The sequence below is a fragment of the Otolemur garnettii genome, unplaced genomic scaffold (genome assembly GCF_000181295.1).
Source record: "Otolemur garnettii isolate 467f Iridium unplaced genomic scaffold, OtoGar3 scaffold00096, whole genome shotgun sequence".
Lineage (NCBI taxonomy): Eukaryota > Metazoa > Chordata > Mammalia > Primates > Galagidae > Otolemur > Otolemur garnettii.
The window spans coordinates 6,909,495-6,931,321 of NW_003852491.1; the positions used below are offsets into that span (position 1 = coordinate 6,909,495).

At 50.7% G+C, this 21,827-nt stretch overlaps 4 protein-coding genes across 11 annotated transcripts in view; 2 read left to right on the forward strand and 2 right to left on the reverse strand.

Moving 5' to 3' along the window:
* Positions 1-10,488, forward strand: part of SEZ6L2 (seizure related 6 homolog like 2) — a 21,951-nt gene extending 11,463 nt beyond the window's left edge. For 4 of the 6 annotated variants that reach the window (XM_003795794.1, XM_003795798.1, XM_003795795.1 and 1 more), the window contains 11 exons: positions 84-247; positions 2,207-2,407; positions 3,254-3,392; positions 4,206-4,402; positions 4,536-4,730; positions 7,824-8,015; positions 8,122-8,313; positions 8,824-8,862; positions 9,042-9,159; positions 9,285-9,381; positions 9,917-10,488. In XM_003795794.1, the coding sequence (XP_003795842.1) occupies positions 84-247; positions 2,207-2,407; positions 3,254-3,392; positions 4,206-4,402; positions 4,536-4,730; positions 7,824-8,015; positions 8,122-8,313; positions 8,824-8,862; positions 9,042-9,159; positions 9,285-9,381; positions 9,917-9,946 (1,564 nt within the window). In that variant the 3' untranslated portion in view covers positions 9,947-10,488. The remainder of the gene's footprint in view (positions 1-83; positions 248-2,206; positions 2,408-3,253; positions 3,393-4,205; positions 4,403-4,535; positions 4,731-7,823; positions 8,016-8,121; positions 8,314-8,823; positions 8,863-9,041; positions 9,160-9,284; positions 9,382-9,916) is intronic. The other 2 variants (XM_003795799.1, XM_003795800.1) reach the window with 1 other exon arrangement.
* A 2,197-nt stretch (positions 10,489-12,685) lies between these two features.
* LOC105887571 (putative protein T-ENOL) lies at positions 12,686-17,231 on the reverse strand. Its single transcript, XM_023516698.1, has 6 exons — positions 17,196-17,231; positions 16,498-16,582; positions 16,062-16,212; positions 15,779-15,812; positions 15,532-15,589; positions 12,686-12,879 (listed from the first exon to the last, which is right to left on the reverse strand). Exons 2-6 carry the CDS (start codon positions 16,576-16,578, stop codon positions 12,844-12,846), a joined length of 360 nt encoding a protein of 119 aa, XP_023372466.1. The 5' UTR covers positions 16,579-16,582; positions 17,196-17,231; the 3' UTR covers positions 12,686-12,843.
* Positions 17,232-17,589: 358 nt separating this feature from the next.
* CDIPT (CDP-diacylglycerol--inositol 3-phosphatidyltransferase) lies at positions 17,590-21,716 on the forward strand. The gene is made up of 6 exons (XM_003795801.3): positions 17,590-18,040; positions 18,147-18,281; positions 18,925-19,078; positions 19,866-19,947; positions 20,350-20,431; positions 20,541-21,716. Exons 1-6 carry the CDS (start codon positions 17,998-18,000, stop codon positions 20,684-20,686), a joined length of 642 nt encoding a protein of 213 aa, XP_003795849.1. The 5' UTR covers positions 17,590-17,997; the 3' UTR covers positions 20,687-21,716.
* Positions 19,575-21,827, reverse strand: part of LOC100960802 (major vault protein) — a 38,743-nt gene continuing 36,490 nt past the window's right edge. For all 3 annotated transcript variants that reach the window (XM_023516700.1, XM_023516701.1, XM_023516699.1), the window contains exon 15: positions 19,575-19,784. In XM_023516700.1, coding sequence (XP_023372468.1) covers positions 19,726-19,784 — 59 coding nt within the window. In that variant the 3' untranslated portion in view covers positions 19,575-19,725. The remainder of the gene's footprint in view (positions 19,785-21,827) is intronic.

Below are 21,827 nucleotides of genomic sequence, written 5' to 3' on the forward strand. Positions count from 1 at the left end.
AAAAAAAAAAAGTTAGAGCAGATGAAGGGTGAGGCATCTTCAAAGGGAAAATTGAGCTCCCGGCCACCTTCTGTCCATCCCAGGCTGATGGTGCGCTCAGGAGGCAGTCCCCTCTCCCCCGTGATCTATGACTCAGACATGGATGACGTCCCAGAGCGAGGTCTCATCAGTGATGCCCAGTCCCTCTATGTGGAGTTGCTCTCAGAAACACCTGCCAATCCCCTGCTGCTGAGTCTCCGATTTGAAGGTAACTGCCCTGCTCCCCCACTGGGCCCCTACCCCTGCACCTCAACCCACCCTTTCAGACACAGGGAACAATCACAGCACATACTCCATGCCTGCTCCTCTCTGTGTTTGAGCCCCTGAGACCTGACTCCCCTCCTCAAAACTATAAGGATCTCTTCATATGGTGAGGTTATTTTTTCTGTATGAACTTCATGTGTGGCTGGATCCAAGCACACAGCCAAGAGAGCAATTACCTCAATCTCTCACTTCTTTTTCTGTTGGCTTCAATTCTCAGGCAGGCTTTCCCTATATGATGGGCTACCTGCACACTTACATGCCTCTAACTTAGAAACTCCATCAGAGAAAGTGAACACTCATATTTTTCCTGACAGATTCAGCAAAAGTGCCAGGAAATGCTGTCATTGACCTGGCTACAGTCCTGTGCCTTTGCCTAAGCCAGTCACTGCAGTTAGGAGACGGTGTATGATCAGCAGATCTGCACCACGTGGCCATCCCTGATCAGTCCCCAACTGAACTTCATAGGCTAGGAGTAGGGAAGGCAAGTTTTTCAAAATAACAATAATGGGGGGATGCTGTTACCAGAAGAAGGGGGGAATGGATGTTAGACAGGTAGAAACAAGGTCAGTGATCACAGGAGAAGAGGCATTTGAACTTGGCCTTAAAGATTAGAAGGTATTTCAAAAGAGGAAGATTGGAAAAGAACATCTCAAGTAAAAGGAACAGTATGAGCAAAAGTGAGGAGGAAGAGAAATGCCTGGTATATTTGGGAAACAGAATCTCCATGTGGCTAGAGCAGAGGATTTGTATAAATAGTAGCAAGAGAGAGTCAAAGAAAATGAAATGCTAGAGACAGGAGGGGCTAGTTTCTGAAATGAATCATGGGAGAAGTGGTATTGGCACTGGGCCCTGATGGATGGGTAGGATTTGGACATGATACCTTACAGCAGGCGTCCTCAAACTACGGCCCACGGGCCACATGTGGCCCACCTAGGACATTTATCTGGCCCACCAGGTGTTTTTGCCACCGCTGCCTGTCCTGCTTAGCAGCCAACTCGTCCCGGGCCCTGCAGTCCGGCCCTCCAATGGTCTGAGGGACAGTAAACTGGCCCCCTGTTTAAAAAGTTTGAGGACCCCTGCCTTACAGGTTAAGTAATGGTGAAACAGAACAGTGGATCTGCACAAATCAATTGCATGATAGATTCTGGGAGTGTTAAAGTGTAAAGACCACTGGTCTTTTATTGAGAATTCCTACTTTTGAGGCCTACCTCCATAGTCATATGCCACTGCTGCACTATAAGCTTCAGATTCTTCATCTGCATCATAAGCACCTAAGTCTTACCTCACAGGTACTTTTGCAGCTAAGATGTAATCATGGCAGCAGAAACTAAAATGCTCTACAAATGTTCATTTTTGCTGATTTAGTCTAAAATAAAAACTGAGTAGCTTTTGCATGAGCCGCAATTTTGGATTCTAGCAACAGCACGGATGATCAGAATCCAACTGTTATTTTTTTTTTCCAACTGTTATTTTTGAGGAGAGAATACACCTACACAAGCCAGTTCTCTAAAGGCACCCACCCCACCCCACCCCCGCAACCTGCCCTCCTTTGCAGTTTCCAGGGCCAAGTTTCTATAGCTGGGAATCAAGCCATGTAGGTTTAAGACTTGGTTCTGCCACTGCCTTCTGGGTGACCTTGAACAAGTAGCTTTTTGTCTGTAGCCCTTCTCATCTGCAGAATGGTGGCTGGGATTTGACTAGCCTAAAGGGTTCCTTCCAGAGGCTGGGGAAGTAATATAAATGTGTGAATGAGAAGTGTTAGGGTTTTGACAAACTAGAAAGGCACTGAGTTTTAAGAAGCCCACTGAATGGCCAAACAACAGCTGAATTCAGCTCAAGTCCCCAGTTTGAAATCCCTTGAGGTCTGTCCTAATGCTTAATTTTGTGATTGATTCCTCCCTAGCTTTTGAGGAAGATCGCTGTTTCGCCCCCTTCCTGGCACATGGCAATGTCACTACCACAGACCCTGAGTACCGCCCAGGGGCACTGGCCACCTTCTCATGCCTCCCAGGATATGCTCTGGAGCCTCCTGGTCCTCCTAATGCCATCGAATGTGTGGATCCCACAGAACCCCACTGGAACGACACTGAGCCAGCCTGCAAGGGTGAGCCCTCCACAACCCAGGAAGTCCTTCAGTCTGCAGCTACCACTGAACTGGGGAGCCTAGGAAGGCCATTCAGCAAGGAGACTTGCACACCCAAATCTAATAAACCCAAGCCTTGGGTAAATCCCTATCCCTTCAGAAACTGCTTTTTTTTGCAGTTTTTTTTGGCTGGGGCTGGGTTTGAACCCGCCACCTCTGGCATATGGGGCCAGCAACCCTACTAATTTGAGCCACAGGCGCTGCCCAGAAACTGCTTCTTTAAAGCTGAATCATTGGTGAATCGTTATCAGATTCAGGGGTCACAAACCCAAATGTCTTCAACAGCCAGAACTGCAGTTAGGTGGGTAGGCTGGAGAGAGAGTGGAGTTAATTAAGAGCAGGGCTGGGGATTGGGCACAACAGGATCTAGATGTGGCGAGAAATGGGACCACTGGGCGGTGCCCATAGCTCAGTGGGTAGGGCACTGGCCACATACACCCAAGCTGGTTGGTTTGAACCTGGCCGGGGCAGCTAAACAACCATCAGAACTGCAACAAAGAAATAGCCGGGCATTGGGGCGGGAGCCTGTAGTCCCAGCTACTTGGGAGGCTGAGGCAAGAGAATCGCTTAAGCCCAAGAGTTTGAGATTGCTGTGAGCTGTGATGCCCAAGCACTCTACTGAGGGTGATATAATGAGACTCTGTCTCAAAAAAAAAAAGGAAAGAAAAAAAGAAAGAGAAATAGGACCATAGATAATAGGAAACATGTGAGTTGCTGTGGTGTGGACATTGGGTGGGTGAGGGCTATTATGAAATGGACACTGTATGCCAACCTGGGAACTCAACCTGACACCCCTTTCTCCCTTAGCCATGTGTGGAGGAGAGCTGTCAGAGCCAGCTGGTGTGGTCCTCTCCCCTGACTGGCCCCAGAGCTATAGCCCCGGCCAGGACTGCGTGTGGGGCCTGCATGTCCAGGAAGAGAGGCGCATCTTGCTCCAAGTTGAGATGTATGTTTGTGTCCTGCAGAGGGTGCAGTGGGTGTGGGTTCAACAAAGCCTGGTGTGTGACAGTCCACTAGACTGCATTCCACCCTTAGTTGGCTCTTCTTTGCCTACACAGAATTTGGTGGATATATGCTCTGATGAAAGAGACTACTAAGGGTTCAGAATATGGGTGGGAAACCTAGGTTCAAATCACTAACTAGCTAGGTAACCTTGGACAAATAAATGAAGTAATGCGGGCTTCCTCAAGGGGCTTTGTGAACAACCAGGTCTGGCCTGGTGCCTCTGACTCTTCAAGGTTTCTGAGGCTGCCCCTGGAGCTATTTCCAGGGACTCAGGCCCAAACTGTTACAACAGCACCCTAGGTGGGTGTGGGTATGGGAAGCTGTTTGGGTCTGAGGTTGTCATGTGACTGGACAGAATCAGAGGTGAGGCAATTACTCAGGCAGGACCCATAGCTGTGCTGGGTGATCATGAAAATGGTCTGTAATTGGCCAGAGCTGGAGTTGGGCTGGGCCCTGGATCCCACCGAGATAGAGGGGAGACTAGACAATGGGCAGGGCTAGTAATGAGCAAAGTTGGGGATTGGGAAGCAGGAGATGTGAGGATCAATACAACAAGTGGGACTTGGAGGGACTAACACAGGAGAAACCTGGACTGGTCAAAATCGAGGAAGCACTAGACCTGGGGGATCAGGGCATACAAGCCAGGGCAGGAGAATAGGTAAGGTTGCTAATGAACAGAGCTGGGGATTGGGCAGAACAGGAAGGGAGCTGTCCGTCGCAGACCAGCCCTATTATCTGGTCCCACTCTCTGCAGCTTGAATGTGCGCGAAGGGGACACCCTGACGTTGTTCGACGGGGACGGTCCCAGCGCCCGAGTCCTGGCCCAGCTGCGGGGACCTCAACCGCGCCGCCGCCTCCTCTCCTCTGGGCCCGATCTCACGCTGCAGTTCCAGGCACCTCCAGGGCCCCCAAATCCGGGCTTGGGCCAGGGCTTCGTATTGCATTTCAAAGGTACCAATGGACAGGGGACCGGGGTGGGGCAAGCCAGAGATTCCAGGAGACGGCGCTGGAGCGAAGTCCCCAAGGCTGGAAGGGCTCCCCGAGTCAGAGGGTAGCCTCCAAACTCGCTCTCCCTCCCCTGCAGAGGTCCCGAGGAACGACACCTGCCCGGAGTTGCCACCTCCGGAGTGGGGCTGGAGGACGGCGTCCCACGGAGATTTGATCCGGGGCACAGTGCTCACTTACCAGTGCGAGCCTGGCTACGAGCTGCTGGGCTCCGACATTCTTACCTGCCAGTGGGATCTGTCCTGGAGCGCCGCGCCTCCCGCCTGTCAAAAGAGTGAGCCCCTGCCCTAGTCCTCTCACGGCACCGCCCCTGCCCATCAGGGCCCCGCCTCCGTCCTTTCCGGTGATGGTCTCTGCCCTGTCTGGGTTACATCCCTTTGCTGTGGATCCTGCCGGATCTTCTTCAGGTTCCACCCCTATACCTTTTGGGTTCTTTTCTTTCGCTCGGTCCCTAGAAACTATCCGCATTGGGTCCAGCTGTCAGTTTCTCTGGGCTGCATCCCTCTCTTCCACCGTCTGGGCTCTGTACCGGTAGCCTGTGGGTCCCACTTCAGTTTCACTGCCTTGCCCTCGTCCTCTTCTGACCCCGCCTCTGCACTTCTGAGTTCTGCTCTTACCGGGATGCACAGGGTCCCATTGGGCTCCAAAATATCACCTCCTTGTCCCACCCTTCCTGAGTTAGGCCCCTCCCCAATCTTTCATTCCCACGCCCATGACATTGTTCGGAGTTACTTTGAGTGGACCAAGGCTTATCAGGGAACGTGGTTTATTCAAAGGCAGTGAAGCCCTGCGCTAGGTTGCGGTTACTTGACGGGAGTTCTGAGCCCTTCCCTACCCAGTCAAAGCTCACTATCTGGGAAGGGGACAGATACAATTGAGGCCATTAAAGGATGGTAAACATTGAGTGATTTCAGGAAGGTACTTAGCATCTCTGACAGTTGGCTTCCTCAGTGATGACACAGGAATAGGGATTGTGGAGAACAGATGAAAAGTTTGCACATACTGCCTGGTGCCCTAAACAGTGAGCAGGGAGCAGAAGCTGCTCTGGGTGTTAAGTGCTGTGAGAGGAGCAGAGGGCTACTTTTCTCAGGATGGGCCAAGAGATTTCACAGAGACGATGATAAAGGAGCTGGGGCTGGGCTGCCATGGCTCACGCCTGTAATCCTAGCACTCTGGGAGGCTGAGACGGGTGGATTGCTTGAGCTCAGGAGCTTGAGACCAGCCTGAGCAAGACCCCATCTCTACTTAAAAAAAAAGAAAGAAAGAAAGAAAAGAAAAAACTAGTTGAGTGGCGGGGCGGGCATCTGTAGTCCCAGCTACTCCAAAGGCTGAAGCAAGAGGATCACTTGAGCCTAAGAGTTTGAGGTTGCTGTGAGGTTTGATGCCATGGCACTCTACCCAGGGCAACATATTGAGACTATATCTCAAAAAGTAAAATAATAGGGTGGCGTCTGTGGCTCAAAGGAGTAGGGAGCCAGCCCCATATGCCAGAGGTGACAGATTCAAACCCAGCCCTGACTCCCCAGCAAAAAGTAAAATAATAAAATAAAGGAGCTGGGAGAGTTTATCTTTCAGAAGATCAGAAAGGAGTGGCATTGGGTCACTTTCTCCAAATTTTGGGATGCCTACCACAAGGATGTGGGGTTTCAGGTCTTCCACATGGCCCCTGGTGGGAATGGCGAGATCAATGGGGAGAAGTTTCTGAAAGCCAGATTTGGGGTAGACACAAGAAAACTCTCTAGTGACACACCCCCTCATTCCTGGGAGGATACATGGGAGGTCAAGCTTCCATGGGGGCTGTTTGGCTGTCCCCCTGCCAAGGCTCAGGTGGGAACCTACCTAAGGCAGTACATTGAAACTGAAGCAAGGCCTAGACCCAAGTCTCTAAATCTGTCTCTGTCCAGTGTCCTGTGGCTGTGACCCAGTGATCATACTCTGCTACTCCATGGCTGAGTGAACACGGGCCAGTCATTTGGCCACCTTGAGCCCTGGACCTTAAGGGAGAGGACAGTGACACTGACCTCTCAGGATAACCAGGGTTACTTTTCTTTTTCTATTTTCTTTCTTTCTTTCTTTCTTTCTTTCTTTCTTTCTTTCTTTCTTTCTTTCTTTCTTTCTTTTTTTTAATAGAGACAGAGTCTTACTTTATCGCCCTCGGTAGAGTGCTGTGGCATCACACAGCTCACAGCAACCTCCAACTCCTAGGCTTAGGCGATTCTTGCCTCAGCCTCCTGAGTAGCTGGGCCTTCAGGCACCTGCCACAATGCCCAGATATTTTTTTTGTTGTTGCAATTTGGCCAGAGCTGGGTTTGGACCAGCCACCCTCAGTATATGGGACTGGTACCCACTAAGGCACAGGCACTACCATTTTTTTTTTGTCCGATTCTCACTTTGTCACCCTTGGTAGAGTGCTGTGATGTCATAGCTCACAGTAACCTCAAACTCTTGGGTTCAAGTGATCCTCTTGCCTTGGTTTTTATTGTAAGTAGAGACAAGGTCTCATTCTTGCTCAGGCTGGTCTCAAACTCCTGAGCTCAAGCAATCCACTGCCTCAGCCTACCAAAGTGTAAGAATTATAGGTGTGAGCCATCGCACCCAGACACCAGGATTAAATATTACTTTTGCTAAATGTTGATTAGGGTGCCTGACACAGGCTTATGTACGAGAGATGTCTATGATTATGATTCCACAACAGAGCTGTAAACTCTGCTACCTGCAGGGCCAGGCAGGCAGTATATGTGAGCAAAGCAGGTTGGTCATGACAAGAGGGAGGGGAACAAGAGAGCTGGCCCCTCTAAAGATGATACTGCTGGTGGCTTAGTGCCTGTGCACAGTGGTTACAGCACCAGCCACATACACTGAGGCTGGCGGATTCAAACCCAGCCTGGACCTGCTAAACAACGATGACAACTACAACCAAAAATAGCCGGGCATTATGGCAGGTGCCTGTAGTCTGAGCTACTTGGGAGGCGGAAGCAAGAGAATCGCTTAAGCTCAAGAGTTTGAGGTTGCTGTGAGCTGTGATGCCATGGCACTCTACTGAGGGCAACATAGTGAGACTCTGTCTAAAAAAAAAAAGAAAAAATGACACTGCTGGGATTTAGCTGGTACGCTCTGGTATCATGGTGACATATTTTGAATTACACCCCAGGATGGGGACCTGGAGCTGCCTCAATCAACCTGTTTTCCAAAAGAAGCTTGAAATTTTAAAATGCATTGAATTTTAAGTTTTTCCATTTCATGCTTCATTCTGAAGAACTGGTGGGAAGTGTTGGCCTTCCCAGAAGAGATGGCCTCTCCTAGCCCTGAGCTTCTGGGAGATCTCTGAAAGCCTTAGCTTTCTCTGACCATGCCCTTCTGCCTCCAGTCATGACTTGTGCTGACCCTGGTGAGATAACCAATGGCCACCGTACTGCCTCGGATGCTGGCTTCCCTGTTGGCTCCCATGTCCAGTATCGCTGTCTGCCAGGGTACAGCCTGGAAGGGGCGGCTGTGCTCACCTGCTACAGCCGGGACACAGGCACCCCCAAGTGGAGCGACCGAGTCCCCAAATGCGCCTGTGAGTCTGGGGAACACCTCAGGGAGGGTGGCTGGGTAGCCTTTCGGGAGCGCCTGTCTGCCCTGTGCTCAGCACAGCTGGCGTGTGACTAACACACTCTCCGCAGTGAAGTATGAGCCGTGCCTGAACCCCGGGGTTCCAGAGAATGGCTACCAGACATTGTACAAGCATCACTACCAGGCTGGCGAGTCTCTGCGCTTTTTCTGCTATGAAGGCTTTGAGCTTATCGGCGAGGTCACCATCACCTGTGTGCCTGGCCACCCTTCGCAGTGGACCAGCCAGCCCCCACTCTGCAAAGGTGCCTCGGCAGACAGGGCAGGAGGGGCACATCAGAGTTTGGGGAGTGACAGGGCTGGGAAAGTCAGGTAGCAAATTCACAGACCAGTGGGGAACCCTGCTGAGTTCCTCCATTCTCCTCCCATGGGCTCTCATTCTCACAGTATGTCCAGAAGTCCTGAGAATTTGGACATCATAGAATTACCCTAAATGGTGTATAGAGGGGCCATTGGTTTGAAAGTCCCTTGCCCTCTCTGGATAGGCCTGTTTCCCTATGTGACAAATTCTAAAGCCTTGTTTGGCTTAGACTGTCCAGGAACCTTGAACTTTAGGGGCCTAGAGGAGGAAGAAGGCTCTGCCCTGATCACTCCTCTCTCCCCCACCCCCCAACCGAGGGGAAGATAAAACTTAAGTTGAACAGAGGGCAGAGAGAACCAGGCTGTCTAGCCAGCCCCACCAGGCTCCCAGCCCTCTACCCAGCTTCCTTCCCTCCCTGGCTCAGACCGGGTCCCTCCCCCTCCTCTCCCTGCAGTGGCCTATGAAGAACTCCTGGACAACCGAAAACTGGAAGGTCAGTGAGGGCACAGGTGGAGACCCAGGCCTGGCCAGGTTGGGAGGGCAAGGCAGAGGCTGGGGGCAGGCGGCCAGGCCCCAGAGGGGTGAGGCCCAGGGTTCAGGGTCCGGGCAGGAGGCTGGGAGAGCCCATGACTGGGCCCAACCTCAGCTCACTGGCCTCTCCTCCTCCCCCAGTGACCCAGACTACAGACCCCTCACGGCAGCTGGAGGGCGGGAACCTTGCCTTGGCCATCCTGCTGCCCCTTGGCCTTGTCATTATCCTCGGCAGTGGCGTTTACATATACTATACCAAGTAAGTACTCTACTCAGGGAACTGCCAACTAAGGCAGATGTCTTGCCTGCCTGGCACAGGCGCCTGGGTGAGGGGACCTCAGGGACTCACCTGTTGATAAACCCCTTATCCTCTCCCTTTCCTAGGCTTCAGGGAAAATCCCTCTTCGGCTTCTCGGGCTCCCACTCCTACAGCCCCATCACTGTGGAGTCGGACTTCAGCAACCCGCTATACGAAGCTGGGGTGAGCCCCTCCCCTGCCCCTGAAGTTCCACATCTCTCAGCTACCCTAGGACCTTCTCTCAAGATCTCTGTAATCTCTGTCTTGGGAATTTCAATCTCAGCTGCCTACAGAGGCCATGTCAATGTGCAAAGCAAACCATGCAGGAACAATAGGGACTGGTGAGGACTGTGTCTAATTGGAGATCGTGTGCTCCATCTAAAGGAGACAGCACTGGTCTATAGTGGAAACTTAAGCTCAATTGCCAGGTCTTCCTGTTGTTCAAGACAATCTGGAAATTTAGATTTCTGTGTTGTTTTGAGACACTACAGAATGAACCCAGCATATCTATTGGTCAGATTCAGCCCCATTCCTGCCCTGTGCCTTCTCCTCAAGTGCAACCTCCCTCCCCTATCCCACAGACATTTATTGATTTAAAAGTAATCAATGTTACTTTTAAAACCGCAGGGTCTTTCCTGCTCCTTAGGGATGCCTCCTCCCACTTTGCTGCCTCCTCCACCCGCATCCATTCCAACTAATTTGATCTCTCTGTCTTCAGGATACACGGGAGTATGAAGTTTCCATCTGAACCCCAAGACTAAGGCTGCAGGACCCAGGATACCCCTCCCCTCCTCATTTGAGGCAGTGGAGTACAGAACCTGGTCTTGAACTCCTAGCTCCCCTCTTCCCTGGCAGTGTAAATAGTCTCCCCATCCCATGAGGGGGCTTTGATGGCCCTGGAGACCCTACAGTAAATAAACCAGCATCCTGCCGCCCAAAGCTGCCTCTTCTCAGTTGCCAAACAGAGGGCCTTCCCCCCCAACTGGCTTTTGAACCCTGGGAGGGGAACTCAGCCCCTCTGCAACACTTGGGGCCCCTCCAGCCCAGGGCACCTCCCCAAGGACTGCCCAATGGCCTTACTGTTCCCTTGGCCACAAAGATCCCTCACCTCCTGGATGCTCTGGCTCCAGGCCTGATTCCTGGGCCATAAAGGGTCAGAACAAGAAGGATGAAGGGGAGAGATGGAACAAGGCCCTGCCCCCTTCCTGCCATCTTCCCAACCCACAATCTCTCCACCTTTGCTTCTGGATTCTTGTTTTTGAGCAATAAACAGAAAATCACCACTTGTAACTGGGCTGGTGGGGCGTGGGAAAGTGAGTTATAGAGCATTGAAGATGGTGATGATGACCTCTCTGGAGAGAGGGCTGGGGAAAGGGGAACAATTTGGGGAAAAGAAAGAAATCCATAAGTGGGCAGAGGGCAATGTCAAGGGGGGCTGGCCTGGGGTCTAAAAGCCTGGCTTTAGGCTCAGCCTCCATGACAGACTGGCTGTGACAAGTCCCTCCAGCCACTGCTAACTCTCCACCAGGCCTTGGCATGGCTGGGTTCTCCCCAGCTGTAAGGTAGCTGGCAAGAGCAACCCTCCTCCCTCACTGCTGGGCAGGAGGCAAACGGCTTCCAGTTTGTTTTATGACCAGTTTATCTAAAATTCAACCCATTTTGAGAATTTGTATGTCCATTCAAGTATATCATTCATTTTTTCTTTTACAATCTTTCTGGTATTTTAAGTATTATCTGCTGTTACATGTCTACCAATTTGAGCTTGGTTTGTATCCTTGTGGGTGCCCTTTTCTATTTTACCTACTTTTGAACATTATAAGGAATTTATAGCCTATTTATCTAAAGAGTCTTTTTTCAAATTAACTGAATTTTGAGTAATTAAAATTTATATTTAAAAACAATTAAAATTTTTAGGATAGGCTCAGTGCCTATAGCTCAGTGAGTAGGGCGCTGGTCACATACACCGAGGCTAGCGGGTTCGAGCCTGGCCTGGGTCTGCTAAACAACGACAACTGCAATAACAACAAAAAGAATAGCTGGGCACTGTGGCAGGCGCCTGTAGTCCCAGCTACTTAGGAGGCTGAGACAAGAGAATCCCTTATGCCCAAGAATTTGAGGTTGCTGTGAGCTGTGATGCCATAGCACTCTATTGAGGGCAACATAATGAGACACTGTCTCAAAAAAAAAAAAATTGTTTTTTAGAACACTCCAAAGAATGTTGAAGTACTCAAAAGCGGGTTAAATTTTATAATTCACATGAGGCAAACTGATCAAGATTAATAGTTTAAGTTTTTAAGTATTCTGTGCCAACACTGTGCTAAATACTTTGTATGCTTTTTTTTTTTTTTTTTTGAGACAGACCCTCAAGCTGTCACCCTGGGTAGAGTGCTGTGACATCACAGCTCATAGCAACCTTCAACTCCCGAGCTTAAGCGATTCTCTTGCCTCAGCCTCCCAAGTAGCTGGGACTACAGGCGCGTGCCACAGCGCCTGGCTAGTTTTTGGTTGGAGTTGTCATCGTTTGGCAGGCCTGGGCTGGATTCAAACCTACCAGCTCTGGTGTATATGGCTAGTGCCTTAGTCTCTTGAGCTACAGGTGCCAAGCCATATGCATTATGTTTTTTAACCCTCACAAGGACCCTGTGAGACAGGGATGTTTTATTATTCCCATTTTTCAAATAAACAGGTTTATTTGAGGTTCAAATAAGGTTCAAATGTGAAATGACTTCCTCAGGAGCTTCCAATAAATGGCCAAGGTGGGATTTACATACAAACTCCACAAACCCTACTGTACTGCCTTCTGGCTAGTGATTTGTTCCCATAAGCACAAAGGCCTCAAAGCTCAGAGGGGAGAATTCACAGCTTAGGGTCCATCAACATCCACAGTGGTGGCAGAGGTAGCTCCTTAGAAGCAAGAGTGGGCTCTCTGTGATGCCACAGGCCTAGGCCTTAAGGCAGTGGTTCTCAACCTGGGGGTCGCGACCCCTTTGGGGGTCGAACAACCCTTCCACAGGGGTCGCCTAAGACCATTCTGCATATCAGATATTTACATTATGATTCATAACAGTACCAAAATTACAGTTAATGAAGTAGCAACAAAAATTATGGGGCAGTGCCTGTGGTTCAAAGGGGTAGGGCACCAGCCCCATATGCCAGAGGTCACGGGTTCAAACCCAGCCCCAGCCAAAAACTGCAAAAAAATAATAATAATAATAATTTTATGATTAGGGGTCACCACAACATGAGGAACTGTATTAAAGGGTTGCGGCAGTAGGAAGGTTGAGAACCACTACCTTAAGGTGTTGGAGTTTGGCTAGGAGGCTGGGTTTGGATACATGAGCTCACCTCTGCCAAGAGGCTGACAGATAACTGCCTGGATTAAAACCATTCCAATAGTATGCCCACACTCAACATCCACATCCAGAAAAGAAAAAAAAAAAAAAACTCCCCTCCCACACCTCCACACCAGAAAAGTCACACTAGAGCATTGCCTGAATTGGAGGGAATGGGGGATCCCTGCCTCTTTATTAAAGCCTTTTACTCCTGGTGGTGTCCTTGCTGGCTGAGGGTGGAGAGTGGTGTGATGATTCCAGAATGCTTTGGTGGCTTCAGGGTGATAACCAGGAGTCCTCCCAAAGCTGGTGTTTAACGAGTTGCAAGAGAGGAATTTTGAGGCATGCTCTAGGAACAAAAGGGGGGAGGCTATGAGAAGCCAGAAGCAACACCACAGAGGCTGAGGTTCATTCTCGAGAAGACAGGCTGTTAGGAGGAGCTCCCTAGGAGAGATTAAGAGCCTTTTAACTCTTTAGACCCAACGTTCATGTCTTTTTATCCTTCCATCCTCCCCATCTATCCAACCCCTATCTACCACCCATCCATTCATCCACACACCATTCACCATTGATCATTCATCCCTATATCTAGTCATCCACCCACCTTCATCCATCCATCCACACATCTATCCATCACTCCCTGTCCATTCTTCCATTTGCCTATCCATCTGACCATCCTGTCACTCATCCATCCACCTACCCATTCATCTCTCTTCTAATTACCCCCCATTTAAACTTATGGAGAATAAAGACCCTATTTTGCTCACTGCAACACTCCAGCTCCTAGTGCAGTGCTGGCACATAGTAGGTGCTTAATACATGTTCAGTGAACTTATCCTTTATTAACCCATTTATCTACCATCCTACCTGCTCACCTATTCTCCCACCCAACATTTTTGACCAGCTACAATGCCCCATTCAAGATCTGTAGGCTTCCATGTTCTTTCTTGAGGGTGAGGAAGGAAAAGACTCCTGGGTGCTGGCAGTAGGATGACGGGAAGGTGTTAACTCAGGATGAAATCCTTAATCATGTACCATTTGGGAAGGAAGGGCAAAGTACTGTGCGAACAGACAGGGCCCTCACAGAGCATCCTGATGTATGGGATGGTGGGAAACAAGTTGTATGATGCTATCAAGTTAACAGTAGATTAGTTATCATGGCACAGGCTTTTCTGCTACTTTAGGGTGTTTCTAATACCACGCCCAATGGGGAGAGATCAAATGTGGCACTACAGGTGGCCCCTGTGGCTCAGTGGGTAGGGCACCAGCCCCATATACCGAGGGTGGTGGGTTTGAACCTGGCCCAGGCCAAAATGCAACAACAACAACAAAAAATAGCCAGGCATTGTAGTGGGTGCCTGTAGTCCCAGATACTTGGGAGGCTGAAGCAAGAGGATTGCCTAAGCCCAGGAGTTGGAGATTGCTGTGAGCTGTGACTCCACAGCACTCTACCAAGGGCGGTAAAATGAGACTCTTATCTCTAAAAAAAAAAAAGTGGCACTAGAGGACAAGAACAGTGGTTTATTCTCAACTGTTTTACACCTGCTCAGGTCTTGGTGATGAGTACTAGATGTAGTGGTGCAAGCCAGAGAAACAACTATCCAACCATTCCCATGGCTTGGTGAACCTGGCACGTAACAGACACTCAGTAAACATTTGCTGACTGTCAGTTCCTTCTCTGCATTCATGAAGCTCTCTCTCCTCTGCCAACCTCTTACCTGGAGAGGTTCTCTAAGACTCCATCCTCAGCATCCTCTTCCTGCTCATTCTTCTGCTCAACCCTCCCAGGGCAACCACACATCCACCCTTCAACTGTCATCTCCCTCCTGATGACCTCCAGATCAGTTCTCTTTCACCAGTCTAAGACTCTTAAGTGTTTTGAACCCATATTTCCAATCCCCTCGAGAGTATTACAGCCTGCAGTTCCCATGAGCACCTCAAACCCAATGTGCCCAAAGGCAGGAGTGTGCCTGCCACATTCCAAGAAGAATGAGAAGGCAGGTATGGCTGAATGGGGGGAAAAGGAGAGATGGTACAGGCAATAAAGGCAGAGAGACAGTGGGTTGGAGGGAGGGAGCAATCACATAGGACTTTGTAAGCCCCTTTGAAGATCTTTGCCTTTTACTCTGAAATGGGAGGCAGCTGGAGAACTCTGAGCAGAAATGTAACATGATCAGATTTAGGTTGCACAAGCAAGAAACCTGGATGTCTTCGGATTACTTTTTTTCCCTCCTACCATTTCTAAACAATTTTACCAAAATTGTCAGTCTTCCTGGTCTTTTTCTCATATGTGCTCCTTATCCCTCCTCCACTAGTACTGTGACAACTTAGGACCTAATCATCTCTCTAGCTTGGTCTCTTTGAAAAAATTCTAATCAACCTCAAGGCTTTCCTCTTCCTAGGTCACTCTCTCCACTTACTACAAAAATGACTGATCTAAAATTCCACCCTTCCTGGCTCAAACTCTTCAATGGCTCCTCATTTAAAGGAAAATATCTAAGGATCTTAAGAAGGTACACATCAAGTCTCTCTTGGTCAGTCCCTGGCTACCTTGTCTCCAGGCTCCAGCAACTAAACTGCTTCAGGTCCCACCTCTCCCTGCCCTATGCACACATACACATGCTTATATTCTCTCTAAGATCCACCTTTGCCTTTGCTTATGCAATCCCTACTGCTTGGATACTCCTACCAACCCTTTTTTCCCGGAAAATTCTTTCTTTAGGTGTCACCTTCTTCAGAAAGCTCCATGATTCTTTTCCTTGCTGTCCCAAATGAGACTGGGATAAGTACTCTCCTTGTTTTCATTTCTACTATTGGCCCATATTCATATTATAATTGGCCATTACTTGTCTGTCCCCATACTAAACTGTGAAGTTTTTGAATGTTCAGACTGTGTCATTTATTTCTGTGTTCGAAGCTCCTAAGACAGGGACAGGTATACAGTGCAAACTTGATTTAGTTACTATGGAATGGCTTCATCATACAAGGACCCTGTACATACCTTTTCACGAGGGGAGGGCAAGAGGTGTGCCTTGGTGCGCATACGGTTTCTGTCAGAGCTGGAGATGGCAGAAGAGGAAAGAGGACTGAGAACTCTGAATTTGAGTGTCACAGCAGAACAGCAAAGAACTGCATGGTTCAAAAATCCCCCTACCCTACTGGGATGTTGTCAGATCCTCACTCTCTCCCCTATAGGCATCTCATTGTTTTCCCAGGACAAAGGGCATATCCCTTGAAGACTCACTTACCGGGTGTCTGTGCCTCGGGTCTTGGTGAAGAACACTAGAAGTAGAGGTCCCAGTCAGAGAAATGACTATCCCATGGCCAGACAGAGATGTGGCTGGGTTGGAGGGGCTGAGGGCTGAGGGGATTCCTGGCCAGCAGTGAGGACTGGGTACCCGGTTAGTGGGGGTGCTGTGTGGGGTCTGGGGGCTGGCCATCGGGTGGGGTACTCCCAGATTCGTGGAGACCAGGCCAGGGATGGGAACTAGAAAGGGTCTCTAGACACAGTGGTCCTGAGGTGGGTGTCACCATGTCTGGATATCTGAGTCCCTTGGTCTTGTGTTTGTTTTTCCTTGATAGGCACAGCATTCATATGGCAGCGAGCCATAAACAAGGCCTCGTCTGTGAGTTCTGTGCTGATCCGAGACAGGAATTCCTCAGAACGGGATAATGAAACCTTCTGGGAAAGGAAAAGTCAGAGAAGCTTAGCCTGGGAACTCCTACATGCAAGTCCTGGGTCCATGGAGCCTGGTATTGAAGGGCTGGGCCTTGAGATTTGGCTAGAAGCCCCTGGACATAGGGGGCAGGGCAGTCTTTGGGGCCTCAAGGCTTAGTACTGAGGGCTTGGGCCTGAGAGCTTAGGATTTAGGCTAGATTGGGGCTCAGTCTTGGGACTGGGGGCCTCTGCCTAGGAGCTTCTCATTTCATTACACTCCCACTTCTAGAGCTCCCCTTCAGTGCTCACCGGATCTCCAGTCAAGGAGGATACAGCTTGAGACTGCCAGCTGCCCTTTTTCTCTTCATTCCTGGTAGGAGTGGATGCCATCACCCTGTAAACAGTCAAAGCTTGGTTTACTCTGAGAAGCCAGCCCATGTTTCCCCAGAACTCCTACTCAGGCCCAGATTTAAACAAAGCCTAGGATGAAATACCCCGCTGTCTACTTTCTCTTTGGGGGGTGATTGTTCTGCCTTATATCTTCAGGGGCCCTCATAACTCTCTTCCCATTTCACCCAGAAGGCCCCTCCCTCCTTCCCTCCAGGGCCCTTCCCAAGCCAAGGCAGCCGACTTGCCGCCCCAACCTGGCAGATGGGTTGAAATCTTAGGCTACTCGGCAGGAGGGGAGACGGGAGGTCTAAGGTCACCCGTTACAGGTCGCAGGGGTCGGGGAGTGGGAGGTGGGGAGAAAGGCTGGAAGGAAGGAGGAGCCCGGGCGGCGCCACTACCCGTTGCTATAAAAACCTTGGTGGTGGCGGAGGTTCCACAGCCCCGTTGTTAGGTGATTAGGGGTTCTAGAACTAAACACGGGGGTATTTCCCTAGTGTGCCGCATTCGTTCCCCCGACCTCCCCTCCGTATCCCTCCAGGTTCCTTTTGGGGGGCAATGACCCTATGCACCAGAGGCTTGAGAAGTTTGGGGAGATTATATAGGGTGGAGCCTGGGACCTGATCCTCCCGCCACTAGGGGCACGCAGGCAGCAACCCCACTCCGGGCCGCTCTTCAGCCTCTCTAGCCGTCACTTAGCTAAACTGGAACCGGCGAGGGCAAAGGAGGCCAGCGAGTTAGGGGGCGGGGACAAGAAATGTGGACTGTACTAAACAGCCTCATGTCTAGGGGTTGCAAAGACTCAGGAGGGAGGAATCTTATCGCCTTATCTTTGTCTCTAGGAAGTCAGACCTTCCTTAAAAAGAAAGTCACAGATATTCCTCTAGGTCTCCTTCTCTTTTGCTCTTTCCTTTTCATTTCCTTCGTTTGCTCGGCGTCGATGGTTCTTTGCTCCTTCTCCTTCTTCCGCGCTTTGGTACAAGCCTATGGAAAGGGGAGGAGGGAGGAAAAGGAAGAGGAAGCGGGCAGGTCTTAAAGGGGACACAGCCATTTTTAGAGCAGCTTTTTCCTCTTTCCAGTTGTACCGCGACTATCGTAGAAGAGCAGTTTCTTGGAAGCTAAGCACATCTGGAGCAGCTGGGACCGCTGCTGGAGGCGGGAGCGCCCGCAGGGCGGGCGGAGAGGAGGGGCTACCCACTGGAAGGGCGGGGTGTTCGTGCCCCTTGTGCCCAGCGCACATCTGGGTCGGCTCATGCTCCAGCAGACTGCGAGCTTTAACATCTGGGGCCGGGCCAGGGCAGCAGCGTCCAGTGCGCAGGTGGCGCGGCCCATGTGCCGGGCCGGCGGGTGAGGCCGCGCGGCGGGGCTGGGACAGTGCTGGCACCTCCTGAACGGGCCCGAGGCGGCAAGGGGGCGGCCGCGATGCCAGGCGAAAATATCTTTCTGTTCGTGCCTAACCTCATCGGTGAGTGCAGCCCGTGGCCCCGGGCGGCAGGGGAGAGCGAGGGGCCTTGGGCAGTCTCTCTGATCCCGCCCTGTGTCTCCCTCCACTCCCCCCGTCCCATTCCAAGGTTATGCCCGGATTGTCTTCGCCATCATTTCCTTCTACTTCATGCCCTGCTGCCCCCTTACGGCCTCCTCCTTCTACCTGCTCAGCGGCCTTCTGGATGCTTTCGATGGACATGCTGCTCGAGCCCTTAATCAAGGTGACAGACACCCTCCCCCCAGCCAGCCTTGGGGCCCAGCAACCTTCTGCCCCCTTTTCTTGTCTCTTCAGGACCTCAGAGGCAGAGGGCTGCCTTCCCATCACTGTAGAGAGAGGAACAGAATGGCCTGGTTTTGAAGGCGTTTAATTTATGCTAGCTCTTGAGTATTCACTGCTTGGGAGGAGTGTGGGTTAGCGAGACTGTACTTGGTCGTGGCACTGCTGGAGGTCTCTCTGAATAAAAGTTTTTCCAACAGGTGTTTACTGGCGACCTACTATATGCTTGGCAGGAGCAATGGGGTTGTTTAGGGGGAGGATGGAGAGGGAATGGGAATGGCTTCTGGAGTGCTGACTAATTCTTTGCTCCAAGACTCACCTCTAAGACTTCTCCTGAAACATCAAGCCTCCTTGTCTTACCCCAGAGCCTTGGTTCCAGGGTTGATGAGTTTTGGAGATAGCTTCCCTTGCGTCCTATGCTGTTCCTTACACAGTCTCATACCTTCTCATTTCATGTTATGGTGACCCTTCCTCTAGGCAGGTGGACACTTTGAGTCTTCTTCTAGACTCTGCATCAGAGTGCCAATATGTACTACACACATCGCCCCCCAGAAGCACCTTCTTGCCTAATAATCCCCGTTTTTCAGGAACCCGGTTTGGTGCCATGCTGGACATGCTGACGGACCGCTGCTCCACCATGTGTCTGTTGGTCAACCTGGCCCTCTTGTACCCTCGAGCCACCCTTCTCTTCCAGCTCAGTATGAGCTTGGATGTGGCCAGTCACTGGCTGCACCTGCACAGGTCTGCAATTCTGGGGGTGTTGACCAGTTCAAAAGACTACAGTTTGGGGGAGGGGAACAGCTGGATGGAAAGGTACCTGGAGTGATTTCAGGCATCCTGGTAGGTCTCCTTTGTTGCTCTGCTTTGTTGAAGGATCCTGGGCAAAACTTGTCTGTGATGGGCTTCAGTCTTGTTTGCAGTTTGATTAAATAATTCCTAAAACCCTTTTGGCTGGATATTCTGGGATTCCAAATGAGAGACAGCCTATAGGAAGGAGCATGGGAGCTTTTGTTTGTTTCTTTTTCTTTTCTTTCTTTCTTTCTTTTTTTTGAGACAGAGTCTCACTTTGTCACCCTAGGTAGAGTGCTGTGGTCACAGTTCACAGCAACCTCAAACTCTTGGGTTCAAGTAATTCTCTTGCCTCACCCTTCCGAGTAGCTGGGACTATAGGCACCTACCACAACACCCAGCTATTTTTTGAGATGGGGTCTTGCTCTTGCTCAGGCTGGTCTGGAACTCATGAGCTCAGGCAATCAGCCTTCCTCAGCCTCCCAGAGTGCTGGAATTACAGGCATGAGCCACCACCCTGGCTAGCATGGGAGCTTTTGAATGTGACATTTGAAGACTGACTTTGCCCCCAGCTGGTTAACTTTGTGGCTTTGGGGAAACTACTGGTCCTCAGCTATGTGCCAGTTGCTCCTCTGTCCAACAGGGGCAATCCCAGTGCCTGCTATGTAGGGCTGCTGTGAAGAATAGGTGGACAGCAGTGGTCACAAAAGTTCATGGGTTCCCCTGTTTCGTCCCCAAGTTCTGTGGTCCGAGGCAGTGAGAGTCACAAGACGATTGACCTGTCTGGGAATCCAGTGCTTCGGATCTACTACACCTCAAGGGTGAGTGGTTCCTGCCCCACCAATCCATTCAATTTATGAGAAGTCCTGGGCTGAATCCTTGCCCCAGGTTAGGAGGGAACATAAGCTTGGAGGGGGAGGAGTCTTGGTGGGGAGGGTCTGTGTGAGTTGCTTCAGGCAGCAGGTGGGAATGAGGTCCCTGTGCACCCACCCAGAGAGGAGGAAATGAGTGGCTAGAGGGAGAAAAGAAGGAGGAAGAGAGAAGCCGGAGAGGTCTGCAGGGCCAGTGTGGACTCTACTTCAGGAGCATAGGCAGCCTCTGAGAGGATATTTAAAAAGAAATACTTTGCTGAGACATAGCTCTGTCCCCTTAGTGATGGTGGGTCTCATGGGGCTGGGTGGCACCGCCTGCCTCTAGCTTAGGAAGCCTTCTGCTGTGTGCAGCCTGCTCTGTTCATCCTGTGTGCGGGAAATGAGCTCTTCTACTGCCTCCTCTACCTGTTCAACTTCTCCGAGGGACCTTTAGGTAGGAGATGAGGGGTGGACAGGAGGATGGGAGGGGGTTCTGGCCTGCCTGAGGGGGGAATGAAGGGCCCCTACCCTAGGCCTATCACTTCCCTCCTGCCTTCCTGCAGTTGGTTCTGTGGGCCTTTTCCGAATGGGCCTCTGGATCACTGCCCCCATCGCCTTGCTCAAGTCCCTCATCAGCGTCATCCACCTGATCACAGCTGCCCGCAACATGGCTGCTCTGGACATGGCAGACCGTGCCAAGAAGAAGTGACCCTGGAACCACTGGTCCCTGACTGCCCACCTGCCCTGGGAGTCTCACTGTGCTCCCCTCCCCCTCTTAGGAGGTCCTAGTCTCATGTCTTCCTAATGTGTTGTCCAGCCTGCTGGGATGGGAGTTAGCCTCTCTTTGGTGACATCATGTTCGCTGTGGTCCTGGGGACTAGGCTCATCCCTGGAGTCCCTAAGGACTGGGGCTTCAAGTCAGGATGGATGCTCAGAAGTCTCTGTCCCTATGAGTGGTACTCCTGGGATGCCAGGAGGCCAGTCTGAGGATTCGGCATTGTCACACCCTGCTGGCTCAGCAAGATCCTGGGGTCTGGCTTGGCTTGAGTTTTAGGAACACTTGAGTGAGGAAAATGGTGTAGGAGCCAGATTTCCCAAAAGACAGGGGAGTTAAACCTTTGCCTCTGACCAGAGGAAGCCTGGGGGCACTGTGCCTGGGTGGGAAGGGGCCATCTAGGTAAAGTCCCCATTGCAGTCTCTGTCCTGTCTATCCTGGCCCTGGAAGCCTTGATAATAAAGGCGGGCGCTTCACTATCCTGGACTCAATTTCCTTTGAGACATTCTTGGATCAGGGCCTGGGCTGAGGGGTGCTTGGGAGAAAGGGAAGATCCATCTGGATGCTTTTCCTCTAGTTTGCTGTCTGGCTTTTTGTCATTCCACGGTGACCCCAGAGAGAGGCCTTCCTGCCACCCACCTGCTTTATGTCACTGGCTGTCTACATTTATTTGTATCCTTGATATTTTCTACCCCCACTAGAATGTCAACTATGAGGACACAGACTTTTCTTCTTCCCTCTCTATTCCTAGAATGAAGACCAACCTTAACCTGGCATACAGTAGCTGCTTAATAAATATTCATGAATAGATCAGTTGGTTTTTCAGCATGGTCCTTAGACCACCTGTAGAATATTCTAAAATGCAATTTCTTGGACCCTTCACCAGCCCTTCAGAGTCAGAATCTCTAGGGATGTGCCCAGAAGTCTGCAATTTTAATAAACTCCAGGAGATTCTTCCTCCCAATCAGTGTTCCTTTTGGCATTGTTTTGGTCATCTGTCCTTAACAGTTCTCCCACCATCTGATCTTTTGAAACTATGGATGTTGGGCTTACCATACGCCAGACCTTGTCTTGG

What these genes read in the sequence shown, in the direction of transcription:
- LOC105887571 (XM_023516698.1), bottom strand. Translation starts at nt 16,578, where the DNA reads ATGGCATCCACTCCTACCAGGAATGAAGAGAAAAAGGGCAGCTGGCAG. An exon ending in CCTCCTTGACTGGAGATCCG is followed by an intron (nt 16,213 to 16,497) that starts GTGAGCACTGAA and finishes TTCCTTTCCCAG; the next exon opens with AAGGTTTCATTATCCCGTTC. An exon ending in ACCCGAGGCACAGACACCCG is followed by an intron (nt 15,590 to 15,778) that starts GTAAGTGAGTCT and finishes TGCCATCTCCAG; the next exon opens with CTCTGACAGAAACCGTATGC.
- CDIPT (XM_003795801.3), top strand. Translation starts at nt 17,998, where the DNA reads ATGCCAGGCGAAAATATCTTTCTGTTCGTGCCTAACCTCATCG. An exon ending in GTTCGTGCCTAACCTCATCG is followed by an intron (nt 18,041 to 18,146) that starts GTGAGTGCAGCC and finishes TCCCATTCCAAG; the next exon opens with GTTATGCCCGGATTGTCTTC. An exon ending in TGCTCGAGCCCTTAATCAAG is followed by an intron (nt 18,282 to 18,924) that starts GTGACAGACACC and finishes CCCGTTTTTCAG; the next exon opens with GAACCCGGTTTGGTGCCATG.